We start from the raw sequence: 13,933 nt of genomic DNA, 5'->3' as shown, positions 1-13,933 counted from the left end.
TAATGTACCTCTAAAGAATGAGACGATTTCACCCTGCTCCCCATTAGATCTGATCCATTTTGCATGAATATAGTAAATGTTCCTTAAAGCAGTCACTATGGTGTGATGGTCTCCCTGAATCATTTCCAAGAAGCATGCTTTCCTGTGTTACATTTAGTTCAAACTAAATGACAATATTAACTTAGATAGTTAATATAGATCCTTCAATAGAGGCACCTATTTTACTGGAATGTCATACCTTTGAAAACCATGTTTTACAGCCATAATCTTATTAGTTGGTATTTACAAAAAATAGTTTTATAAGCAGCAACATTGGGTTCAGCTCTATAATTTACCCAAATGATTCCTCTCCATATATTTTTTTTAACATATCATTGCTCTCACACCTTACAAGGCATATTTAAGTAAATGGATTTAAAGCAGGTCTCATTAAACCAATACAAATATGCTCCTGTCCTTCTTAAAATGATTTCAACTCCACAGCTTGAAACAGGCACATTAGTATGGCCTAGTGGATAAGAGGACCTGGGTTCTAATCCCAGCTCTGCCACTTGTCTGCTGTTCAACCTTGGGTAAGTCACTTAATTTCTCGGTGCTTTAGTTCCCTCATCTGTGAAAAGGGGATTAAGACCGTGAGCCCCATGTGGGACATGGTCTGTGTCCAACCTGATTAGCTTGTATCTACTCCAGCACTTAACACAATGCCTGGCACATAGTAAGCTCTTGACAAATACCATTAAGGGAAAAAACAGGTTGCAACAAAATCTGAACTACTGTCACCCAGGACTTGCAACTCTGCCAGGAACTAGAGAGCCAGAAGCAAAGGATCACACAAGATATCATCTGCCTTTTTGCAGGCTCGGCTTCATGTTTTGGACCAATAAAAAGTCTGAAGATGACAGGGTCATGCACCAACCAATTTGAGGCTGATCCCAAATGACAGCTAAAGATCTTTATTAGCATGAAGATGAAAGCCATATGAGTCAGCAAGGCTGTGCCAACAGTTTTTAAAAGATACAATCGAGATGTATTTCATCGTTGTCATAAACCTCACCTATTGAACCCCTGATGGTGCTGAGTTCTGTAGTAACATGAATTTGACATGCAGGAGGCTGAAATTAATCCTCCCACTAGGCCCTGTGCTGAGCAAAGCTTGATGGGAATAGTGGGTCTTGTTTTGATCACTGCATTTTGCAAGGGGATGTGGAGAGACGCGAGACAAACCGGAGAAGGACAGCGAGAGCCGCACTTAGTCTGGAGAAGAGAAAATAAGTGACTGAATTACTGCCTTCACATATACCAAGAGATTGCAGGGGAGACAGAGACAGACTAGGCTCTTCCCAGCTTTGGAAGACCACGCCTGAGGAAGTGGGTTTAATTTATAGTGAAAGAGTTTAGTTGGAAATAAAGTAGAATGCCTTAATTATCCAGGTGCAAAGACATTGAAATAGGCTACTGAGAAGCATAGATTGTAATTTTCTTGAGGGCAGGGATCATGTCTATGAGCTCCATTGAACTGAACTCTCCGAAGTGCTTAGTTCAGTGCTCTGCACACAGTAAGTGCTCAATTAATGCCATCATTGTTCTCTTCTAAACTGTAGGTAAATGGTAAGATAGGCTTTGAAGGCCTTGTTGGATAGGGTAAGTGTGAAGAGAGGCAGACAGTGGGAATTCCCAAGCAGAGAAATGTTCAACCATCCTCCTAAATACTCTCTACCTGATATTTGGTGCATTTGGGGCCTACATCTTCCTCTCAGTCCTTTTGTATAATAGTGAGGTAATACCAACATCCAGATTTTTTTTTCTCTAGAAATTAGTTTAAGGCTATTACTGTATCATAGCTGAAATTCATCAACTGTGTCCTAAGATGATTAAAGAAAACCCTTGAAAAATCCTATAGATGTTTTCTGAATTTCCTAGGTTTATTTCACTTCGAGGTTTAAACCATTCAAGGAGACAGACACCTTCATTTTATCTTGTGCCGAGAGTTCCACAGTGCCCTAAACCCTCTTAAAAACCGGAACACCTACAGAGACGGTAATAGAATATTCGACCAAAGATGTCACCCGGGTGGAATAACATGGTGCCTGTTATTGAAAGTGTCATTTTCTACATTCTCATCCATCGTGGTGTTTGAAAGTTCAAAACAGTGAGCCTGATTTGTTCTCCTTTGTAGAGCCAGGCCGAGGCCCACTACAAAGGAAGTAAACATGCCAAGAAGGTCAAAGCTCTAGAGGCAACGAAAAGTAAACCAAAAATGGGTTCTTCCAAGGACAGCACAAAGGCTAATCTCAGCTGCTCCATTCCTCCCATCACGGGCAACAGCTCTGACAAATCAGGTCAATGGCCGTTTTCGTTCTTTACATTCTCTGCTTTTTCTTTTTCCTCCTTTTCTGAGTTTGGGCATGTTTTATGTTCCACGGTTTGTTTGTGTAATTGAGGTATTAACATACTTCGTTTCACAGGAAGTGGCTGCCCAGCATTGAAACCTGTTAGGTTGTGCTAATCAGTTCTGTTAAAAGTCAATGGATGAATAAATGTATTTGCCTATCAGCCCTCATGAACATATGCTCATAAGAGGCCTTATTGAACTCTAAAAACTTCCTTCCTATTTTGTTTCAAATTTCCATGAAGGCTCTGTGTGAACCTGTTTCTAAGGCTAAGCAAAAAAAAAGTCTATATGTGGAAGATGGGAAAGGTGTTTCCCTTCTGTTCTCTGCACTGGAGGATTCTGGGTTTATAGAAAGAGAGTGATTCTAAACTCTCTACAGTCAAAATTGTGATTCCTCCTGGGAATCAGGAGGATCTGGGTTCTAACCCCAGGACTGCCATTTGTCTGCTGTGTGACCTTGGACAAGTCATTTAAATTCTCTGTGCCTGTTACCTCATCTGTAAAACGGGAATTAAGACTGTGAACCTCTTGTGGGACAGAGGCTGTGTCCCAACTGATTAGCTTGTATCCCTTGCCTCACTTAGTACAGTGTCTGGCCCACAGTAAGTACTTAATAAATCCTATTAAAAAAGGGGTTTTATAGGGTCACTGCAGGACTATGGGCTAGGAGCTGGTCCAGGTCCTTGGAAGGGAGGAGATAGTTGGGAAGATAACCTTTACTTTCACCATTTATTCTGGAATTCATTAATTCATTCAATTATATTTATTGAGCACTACTGTGGGCAAATTCACTGTACTAAGCACTTGGGAAAGCACACTATAACAATAAACAGATACATTCCCTATCCACAAGGAAACTGTTTGTTCTCGAATTAGCACCAAGATATAAGAATTCCCCATTGTAGTATTACAGGGGAAAAGGTCTATAAGAAGGAAGTCAGTGCTTTTTCACCTGAAGTTTCCATAGCCCTTTCACATATGTTTTCATATTGAGATGAACTGCTTCACTGAGAGAGGGGAGGAAGTTTTCATCTTGAGACTAACTACATCAGTGGGGGTGGTGAATAGGTAGGTACAGGTGTCTCCATTTTCCAGATGGAGAGCCCGAGACAGGAAGAGGTTATTGGATAAAGCCACACAGTCAGAGGCAGACTAAGGACCTGAATCCAAACCTCCCAGCTCACGATCTGATGCTTTTTCTGCTAGATGGCTGCCTTGTATAACCTTTGGAGAGCATCATTCATGTGGAATCACGCCTTCTGTGGGACTTGAACACAAAGTGATGAAGTGGCTCGCATTAACCTAGGCTCTTACCTTTGCCTAGTGGTTCATGAGTAAGCCAGCTGCTGGAGGGAGGGTAAAACCTGTTGATGCTCGCAGAAATTATTTCCCGCACTCACCAAAGCTACAGAGAGTTATCTGGGGTTTTGGCTTATTTTGGGGGCTGGAGTGTGGGAGAGCCGGGAAGCAAGACAATAGGGGGCTAGAAAAGGAGAGAAAAGATGAGGGTAGAAGAAAGTTAAGAGGGAGAGGAAGGATGGCAACGAGACAGATGAAACAGGAGTAGTCAGTCGTATTTATTGAGCACTTACTGTGTACAAAGCACTATGCTAAGCGCTTCGAAGAGTACAAGCAACTTTACAGTATAGAGGGAAGGTAACAGTAAGACATATAATAATTATTGCATTTGTTTAGCACTTAATATGTGCCTAACACTGTACTAAGTGCTGGGGTAGCTACAAGATAATCAGGTCCCGCATGGGGCTCACAATTTCAGGAGAAGGGAGATCAGGTATTGAATCCCTGTTCTGCAGATGAGGGAACTGAGGCACAGAGGAGCTAAGTAATTTGCCCAAGATCGGGAGGAGGGATTTGACAGGCAATTGAGAGGCCAGGGTTTTAGTATGGATGTGTAAAAATCAAATGGGCAAAGAGATGCCACTCTCCCTCCTGTTCACATGACTAACAGGAGGAAGGGTGAAGCCTCGGCTATTAAGGAGGCTTGAAATGTGCCTTCCACCACTTTCCAGGATGAAGCAGTACCAGCACTGTTGGGTGGGAAGGGAAACAGCAGCAACTAAAGTAGAAAAGCCGGGGAAGGGTAGAAAGAAGATGAGCTGAAGAAAGAAAGGGTTGAGGACAATATGGAGAAGGAAAATGGGGATGGGGGAGATGCCAGTGACATCACTGCTTCTTGGAGAGACATAGCTCACCAAGAATCCAGGTGTCTTCTCATTCCTTCAAGGAGCTCATGGATGGGGCTGGAGAAGGGAGATAATTGAGTTGCCTGAATTGCCTGAAAATCTCTCTGTGGGTGTCATTCTTCATTCTGTCTCTACTCCCTTTAAGAATGTTTAACAACTTTGTCATGTTTATTTTGAGACAGTTTTCCTCGCCCTGATTTAATAATAATAATAATAATAATAATGGCATTTATTAAGTGCTTACTACATGCAAAGCACTGTTCTAAGCACTGGGGAGGTTACAAGGTGATCAGGTTGTCCCACGGGGGGCTCACAGTCAATCCCCATTTTACAGATGAGGTAACTGAGGCACAGAGAAGTGACTTGCCCAAAGTCACACAGATGACAATTGGCGGAGCCGGGATTTGAACCCATGACCTCTGACTCCAAAGCCCATGCTATTTCCACTGAGCCACAGTACATTTAACACAAAGTACTAAGGAAATGTTTGCCAAATATCACTTCTTGATGTCTGCCCAGATCACCCCAAAGCTGCTGATGAATGACAAAACTGAAACCTAAAATGAGTTGTGGTAGGTGCTTTTGTGCTCAGTCCCGGACCTCCATCCAGGTTCTCCGCAGGAACCACCTCCTTCCTCGTCTCTCCCCTCCCCACCTTCTTTATCGTCCCCCTAAAATGGTGCTTTTGGAGGCTGTCCTTATAAAGTGAAAAGCAAATCTGAAATGTTTGAGACAGATGAGTTGTAACCGCCCTTACCACTGTTGGTCAAAACACAGTCCTTCGGCCACGAAGCCCACACTATTTAGTTGGGTTCACAGTTTTGTCAGTAACCAGTTTCATTTCATTGCAAATTCACTTTCAGGAAAAGCAAAGAACTTGAAAATCTCTTACCAATAAACGGGAAGCAGCGTGGCCTAGTGGAAGGAGCACGGGCCTGGGAGTTGGAGGACCTGGGTTCTAATCCTGACTCTGCCACTTGTCTGCTGAGTAACCTTGGGCACTTAACTTCTCTTTGCTTCAGTTTCCACATCTGTAAAATGGGGATTAGGACTATGAACATCATGTGAGACAGACTGTGTCCAGCCTGATTAGCTTTTATCTATCCTAGTGTTTAGTACAATGCCTGGCACATAGTAAGCGCTTAAATATAAATACCATCGAGTGATTGAACAAATACCAGAACAAAAAAATGGTCTGAAGAAAACATGGTTCTTTGCAAAACTGAAATAACTGAAGGACTGTTTTTGGCTTTGCACATTTATATACATGCTAGGAAACTGGAATCCAGCATTCTCGTGAGCAATGATATTTTCCGTGCTTTTCTGTTTGGTGGGTCAGAATGATCAATTGGAGGGGCCAGATGCAATTTGAGCCACATTCTGCCCTGCCTCTCTCTCCACTTGAACTAGGACATACTGGCCTACCCCACGATACAGCTGTGATGTGTCTGCATCGTGAATGGCTGCATTGAGGAGTAGGTTTTCCCACAGGCTTGCATACAATTTGTTAGGTTCTGTTCCAGCACCAGCCCTGCCATGATGACCAGGCTTCTAGGTAAGTAAAACTGACTAAATCCCTCCCCACCATTTTTCCCTTTTCCTGCAGACTTTGCCTTCCTTTACTCCAAATGCAACCTTCTCTTCATCCCCGTGACCCCCAATTTTTGTTTTTTTTCCTGCATTTTGGTGTTAGCAACTGCTGCTGCCAGCTCCATGTGTCAACCCCTTCCTACCCACAGTCCCAACCCCAGCCAGAAAGGTGGAGGGAGAAGACATTGGGCGGGAAGGGAAGTATTGTATCTCTTTCTCTTTCTGCTCTGTCCCCATCTCCATTGCCCTGGCTGAGGGTGGAAAGGTGAGGTGAGGCTACAAGCAGGAATTGTTGGCCAGGTGGGCATAATCAGAGCCACAGAGGATGTATGCTCCTTCTATGATTCTCGCCTGTAAACTCATTACGGGCAGGGAACACGTCTACTGATTCTGCTGTAGTGGACATTCCCAAGCACTTAGAACTGGGCTCTGCACATAATACATGCTCAATAAGTACCGTTTATTGATTGATTGCCAGATGGGTGTGAACAGAGTCAAAGAGGATGTATCCTCCTTTTATGACTCTGTACCGTAAACTCGTTAATCTCTCCAAGTCCAATGGTATGAGTGTCCAAGTGCCTAAGTGATGCTGAAGTGAAGGAATGGGAGAGAGAGGGAGAGAGAGAGAGAGAGAGAGAGAGAGAGAGAGAGAGAGAGAGAGAGAGAGAGAGAGAGAGCAGTGGTTCCCTTAGTTAGTGGCATTTATTGAGAGCTTTCCGTATGCAAAGCACTGTACGAAGTACTTGGAGGAGTACAGTAGAACAGAGTTGGTAGATAAATTCCCTGCCCACAAGATAGAAGATAATCTATAATACTTGGTCATGACAATTTGGAACAAAGATGGCCTCTGTAAAGGACAGGGAAGAGCTGAGAACGAATTGTGACCCCAAGTTAGAAAACTGTTATTTTTATTAAATTATTGCTCTTCCTGAATTTCCCTGTTCATTCTTTCCCTGTATGTCCGCCACTCCTCTCTTCCTTGATCCCGTTTGATTGTGAGGCACTTGTGGGCTAAAACTAAATCATTGTTCTTGCTCCTTTCCCCAGCGCTCACGACAATGACTGCACAACATAAGCACTTCATTTCTACTACTAATATAAACACTTGCACCTGGATTTGCACTGTTTATTCACCCCTTCCTTAAGCCCCACAGCACTGATGTACATATCTAAAATTTATGTATTTATATTCATTCAATCGTATTTATTGAGCGCTTACTGTGTGCAGAGCACACAGAATATTAATGTCTGTCTCCCCCTCCAGACTCTAAGCTCCTTGTGGGCAGGAAATGTGCCTTCCAACTGTATTATATTGTACTCTCCCAAGGACTTAGTGCAGTGCTCTGCACACGGAAAGTGTTCGATAAATACGATTGATTCAGAGTTCAACAACTGCTTGCTCAGTTCACCAGTCTGCCTGGGCTCATCTGTTCGCTTTTGCTGTTTGATGTATGTCCTCCCTGCTGTGTCCACTAATTATAGGTAGGATTAACGGTGCAGCCAACTTGGCAGTTTTGATTCACTGCCTCTGACAAGTATATTTGCTGATCTCTGGCTCGAGTGGCTGTAGAACTCTGTAGCGCTCAACTGTATGTGTGTTCTGTGGAAGAAAGTGGGGAGGGACTCCATGTCCAACTCAGAACCAGGTAAATCCTCACCATTCTCCAATGCTGAGAGGGTTGTTGGGGTGAAGGGGAGATGGTGGGGGCTCTGTGTGTGTGTGTTTGTACACATGCATGTATAAGAGAGGCTATATCCAGCCCATGCACTTCACTCCTCTAATGCCAACCTAACACACCGTATCTCAAATCTCCTCTATCTCACCACCAACCTCTGACCCACATCCTGCCTCTGGCTTGGAAAGCCCCCCTTCTTCATATCTGTCAATCACCCTCCCCACCTTCAAAGCCTTATTAAAGGGCACATCTCCTCCAGGAGGCCTTCCCTGGCTAAGCCCTCATTTCCTCTTCTCCCACTCCCTTCTGCACCACCCTTGCACTTGGATTTGCTCCTTTTATTCACCCCGCTCAGCCCCACAGCACTAGTTTTTTTATATTAATGTCTGTCTCCCCCTGTAAACTGTAAACTCACTCTGGGCAGGGAATGTGGCTACCAGCTCTCTTCTATAGTACCCTCCCAGGCACTTAGTACAGTGTTCTGCACACAGTAAGTGTTCAATGAATACGACTGATAAGATAAGTGGAGAGATGGAGGGAGAATGAGAAGGGAGGAAACAGAGAGGATACATACAGAGAAAATAGTACTGTAGCAATGTTTCCCTCACCCCTCCCAAGTTCATAAAGGACTGAAAATTTTGTTTTTCCCAATGGGGGTTTGACTACTTTCAGTTAAGAATTTCATAGAAAAGAGGAGAGCTTCAAAATAGGACAAAAAAAAAAGTAGTATTAAGGAAGCAGCATGACCTAGTGGAAAAAAACACCAGGACCCAAGTTCTATCCCTGGCTCCACCATTTGTCTGCTGTGATACCTTGGGCAAGTCACTTCTCTGTGCCTGATACCTCACCCATGGGTTCAATCCCTGCTTTCCATCCCACTCAAACTGTGAACCCCATGTGGGACAGGGACTGTCACCAACCTGATTAACTTGTATCTATCCCAGCTTTTACCATAGTGCTTGACACAGAGTAAGAGCTTAAATTCCAAAAGTTATTCTTAGTAATATTACTACTATGTGTGAATAGCTTCATGCCTTTTTCCCCCCAGTTTCTCCAAGTTTAGATTTGTTATTCTCCTGCTCTATTTACTAGGCCAATATGGATTATATTGGTTCTTTGACAAACATATCAGAATACTGTTAGAGCAGGATACCAGATACAAATCCACACCCACAAATCACAGATCAACCCCCCCCACGCCCTCCCTTTGCCCACCTGTACTGACACACTTTTAGAGCACAAAATAACTGGAAGAAGCCCAGGAAACAGAAGGAGGTAAAGATAACAGATGATGCTGTGCTATCACTGCTGTTGCCCAGCCTGAAAATCCTGGCACAGCTAAGAAGCAGTGTTGTCTAGTGGATAGAGCCCGGGCCTGTGAGTCAGAAGGACCTGGGTTCTCATTCAGACTCCACTCACCTCCACTTACCATACTTCATGCTGCTGCCCGGATCATCTTTGTCCAGAAACGCTCTGGGCATACTACTCCCCTCCTCAAAAATCTCCAGTGGCTACCAATCAATCTGCGCATCAGGCAGAAACTCCTCACCCTGGGCTTCAAGGCTGTCCATCACCTTGCCCCCTCCTACCTCACCTCCCTTCTCTCCTTCTCCAGCCCAGCCCGCACCCTCCGCTCCTCCGCCGCTAATCTCCTCACCGTACCTCGCTCTCGCCTGTCCCGCCATCGACCCCCGGCCCACGTCATCCCCTGGGCCTGGAATGCCCTCCCTCTGCCCATCCGCCAAGCTAGCTCTCTTCCTCCCTTCAAGGCCCTGCTGAGAGCTCACCTCCTCCAGGAGGCCTTCCCAGACTGAGCCCCTTCCTTCCTCTCCCCCTCGTCTCCCTCTCCATCCCCCCCATTTTACCTCCTTCCCTTCCCCACAGCACCTGTATATATGTATATATGTTTGTACATATTTATTACTCTGTTTATTCATTTTATTCGTACATATCTATTCTATTTATTTTATTTTGTTAGTATGTTTGGTTTTGTTCTGTCTCCCCCTTTTAGACTGTGAGCCCACTGTTGGGTAGGGACTGTCTCTATATGTTGCCAATTTGTACTTCCCAAGCGCTTAGTACAGTGCTCTGCACATAGTAAGCGCTCAATAAATATGATTGATGATGATGATGATGATGTGTAACCTCAACCAGGTCACTTCATTTCTCAATGCTTCAGTTCCCTCAGCTGTAAAATGGTGATTAAGACTGTGAGCCCCATGTGGGACAGTGACTGTGTCCAACCTGATTATATTGGATCTACCTCAAGACTTGGAACAGTGGCTGACACATAGTAAGTGCATAAATGCCATAAAAAAAAATGTGGTAAAAGCTAGTTCTGGAGATCAGCTAACCACCAGGGGCCCGTGCAATGCATTGTGCTCAGCACTGGGAAGCAATCTCAGCATGCCCTCCACACCGCGTCCCAATTGATGGTATTTGAGCCCTTACTAAATTCAGAGCAGTGTCTTCAGCACTTGGAAGGATACAGGCCGACAGAATTAGAAGACATGTCCCCTGCCCATAATGAGCTTACAGTCGAAAGAAGAGCTTGCAGCCTTCACCATCAAGGATGATGCTCCACAAAAAATAGTAATGCTAACGGTGGTATTTGTTAAGCACTTACTATGTGTCAGGCGCTCTACTAAGCCCTGTGGTGGAGACAAGCAAATTAGGTTGAATGGAGAGAATGCCAAGTTAACCCGATACCATACACAGACATAATTCCTCCAATATTAAGATGATCCCTGCTGTAGCTTCTCCCTCATCTCCTCTTCTTTTCTCCCTCCTTCTGCCCCTTATTTTCTTTACCCCTCTTCCTACCCCCAGTCTCTCTTTTTGCCCCAAGACCCACTCCACCCTCTCCCACCTAAGGTCTCCAGCATTGTCGTTACCTTGCCTTGGATCTGTATTAAAAAGCTCAGCTCTCAGGTCAGGTGGTCAACCTGTGAGATCTACAGGCCAAGGAATCTGGACCCTGACCCTGAATAGGATCAATTGGCCCTATTTCTTGAGTGCTTACTGCGTGCAGAGCACTGTATTAATCACTCGGATTTCCTGCTCAAGCTCTTCCTCGACACATGGAGGCCTAAGAAAGCACCCAAGGATTTCAAGGATGCCACCTTAATCCCATCTTCAAGAGGAATAGGGAGTGAGCTGACTATGGAAACTCATGGCATCTCACTGTTCCCTTCTGCTGCAAGCAGCATGTCCTAGTGGAAAACATATGGGCCTGGGAGTTGGGGACCTGGATTCTAATCCTGGCTTCCTTCTGTGTGGCCTTAGACAAGCCACTTAACTTCTCTGTGCCTCAGTTACCTCATGTGGAAAATGGGGGCTAAATCATCCTCTCTCTGACTTTGAATGAACTATTTTATCTTGAATTTACCCCAGCACTTAGTGCAATGCTTTGCACACAGTAAGCACTTAACAGGTACCATAAAAAAAGTTGCCATCCATTAACGCATTTTGTTCTTTCTTTAAACTTTCCCTCTGGACCATAGCTCTTTGTCAGAAACCTAGAAGGATTTGGGGTCATTTTCCTAGTCATTGAACCATTTCCAGTTTAAAAAATTAAAACAGAAATGTTCCACTTTCCTGGCATATTCTTTTTCCTTTTATGGAGTAGCAGAGGGATGAAAGCAATTTCAACAAAATGGAAAGTTTCTAGTCCTCAGGAAAGTGAGTTCGTGCCCTGGGAGTAGCTACTATTAATTTTCTTTTTCCAAACACCTAAATCCCTTATCAGTGGTACCAACTGATAAAGCCTCCAAGATGATGTAACTTGATTAAACAAACCACGAACCCAACATTTTTTTTCCAACTAAAAAAAGCTCTAAAAATCCTCCCTGTCCCTGGAATTCCGGCTTCTGAGGTTCCCCATTTGCAAGTTCATATTTGACTATTGTTGGCATTTGCGCCATCCCCATAGGCCTTAACAATTTTATTTCCGTCTCTGGAAACTAGGCAAATTGCTCCCAAGGAGTCCCACAGGAACTTTGCTCTCGGTAGCGTGATTTGAGTGACAAAAAGTTATTCATTCACTTTTCCACGACACGTCAACCTCAAAAATCACTGTCGCCCAACTCCGGGGCAAAAGCAGAAAGGAATTGCTTTTGCCTTAAGGGTAAAATATAAGTTCTGGAATGGTTCCAGTGTGATATGTCCCAAAATGACCCTGAAGAGCAAGAGAGACTTTGTCAGGTTCCAGATCTCGCCTATGAGGCTCCTTTTGGGCTTGTGGGAAAAGGCCGGCTGTGGAGTTGGCACTCCACAAAGCTGCAGGCTGCCAGCTGTCCACAGATTGGCGATTGGAGATGCAGGTGGCTCATTCTGGAAATGAGGCTGGCAGCCTTGTGGCCAAGCAAAATTCCACAATCATTGAGAGCAGGGAATGTGACTATTTATTGTTGTATTGTACTCTCCCCGGTGCTTAGTTCAGTGCTCTGCACCAGGTAAGTGCTCAGTAAATACAGTCGACTGACTGACAAAGGAAGCAGAGGCATGTATTGTGCCACAACCATTTGTTGTTGCCCTGTGCAGAGGTAGATATGAAAGCTGGACTCAACCCAAAAGAGCCCGCGTCTGCAAGAAGAGAGGGGGGCTGGTGTTTGGTACCTTATTCTCACCTGTCCTGCCGTTGACCCCCGGCCCATGTCCTCCCCCCTGGCCTGGAATGCCCTCCCTCCACACATCTGCCAAGCTAGCTCTCTTCCTCCTTTCAAAGCCCTACTTAGAGCTCACCTCCTCCAGGAGGCCTTCCCAGACTAAGCCCCCTTTTTCCTCTCCTCCTCCCCATCCCCCCGGCCCTACCTCCTTCCCCTCCCCATAGCACCTGTATATATGTTTGTACAGATTTATTATTCTATTTATTTTACTTGTACATATTTACTATTCTATTTTGTTAATGATGTGCTTGTAGCTTTATCTCTATTTATTCTGATGTCTTGACACCTGTCCACGTGTTTTGTTCTGTTGTCTGTCTCCCCCTTCTAGACTGTAAGCCCGTTGTTGGGTAGGGACCTTCTCTATATGTTGCCAACTTGTACTTCCCAAGCACTTAGTACAGTGCTGTGCACACAGTAAGTGCTCAATAAATACGATTGAATGAATGAATGAATGAACTGAGATATGACAGGGACTGGGGCATGCCCCCTTCTTTTAGACTGTAAGATGCAACGGGAAGGGAACATGTCTACCAATTCTGTTATATTGTACTCTCCCAAGCACTTCATTCATTCACTCAGTCGTACTTATTGAGCACTTACTGTGTGCAGAGCACTGTACTAAGCACTTGGGAGAGTACAATAGAACATGTAGACACATTCCCTGCCCACAATGAAGCGCTTAGGACAGTGCTCTGCACACAGTAAACACTCAATAAATACCACTGGTAGATTGATTACTTCGTGAGTCGCCTCACTGTTATATGTTCAGAGAGGTAACCTGTCTAGGAATATTATGGTTTAGTGGAAAGAATATAGGTTCGGAAGTCGGGAACCTTCATTTATTCAGTCATATTTATGGAGGGCTTACTGTGCACAGAGCACTGTACTAAGCACTTGGGAGAGTAAAATACAACAATAAACACACACACTCCCTACACACAATGAGTTTACAGTCTAAAGGATTAGACCTGGGGTCTAATCCCAGCTCCGCCACTTGCCTGATGTGTGACCTTTGACAGGTTACTTCACTCCACTGTGTTTCAGTTTCCTCATCTGTAAAATGAGGATTAAATCCCTATTTTACTTCCACCTTAGACTGTGAGCCCATTGTGGGACCCAATTTGTGTCCAGACTTTTGTGTTGGATCTATCCCAGTTCTTATTACAATGCTTGGCACATAGAAAATGCTTACCAAATGCTGAAAATATTAAACAGAGAATGCCTATTAACTCTGCTTGAATTTAGAATTTTAATCTAGCAAACAGCCAAATTTCTCTGAAGTTATTAGTCAGGAGCCAAGATAGAAGCAGAACCAAGGCTTAGGAATTAGCAAATGTCTTTGCCATCCTGTGTCAGAGGAGGAAGAATTTCTGAAACAAGAAGTTCAGCCAAGGATTGATTGAG

At 44.3% G+C, this 13,933-nt stretch overlaps 1 protein-coding gene across 7 annotated transcripts in view; it reads left to right on the top strand.

Annotated features, from left to right (window-relative positions):
* Nucleotides 1-13,933, top strand: part of ZNF385B (zinc finger protein 385B) — a 316,667-nt gene that overhangs the window by 285,272 nt on the left and 17,462 nt on the right. For all 7 annotated transcript variants that reach the window (XM_038750908.1, XM_038750907.1, XM_038750909.1 and 4 more), the window contains one exon: nucleotides 2,177-2,339. In XM_038750908.1, the coding sequence (XP_038606836.1) occupies nucleotides 2,177-2,339 (163 nt within the window). The remainder of the gene's footprint in view (nucleotides 1-2,176; nucleotides 2,340-13,933) is intronic.

The sequence above is a fragment of the Tachyglossus aculeatus genome, chromosome 9, assembly GCF_015852505.1.
Source record: "Tachyglossus aculeatus isolate mTacAcu1 chromosome 9, mTacAcu1.pri, whole genome shotgun sequence".
NCBI lineage: Eukaryota > Metazoa > Chordata > Mammalia > Monotremata > Tachyglossidae > Tachyglossus > Tachyglossus aculeatus.
Note: the sequence above shows the minus strand (reverse complement) of the source record. Positions and strands in the feature narration are given on the sequence as shown.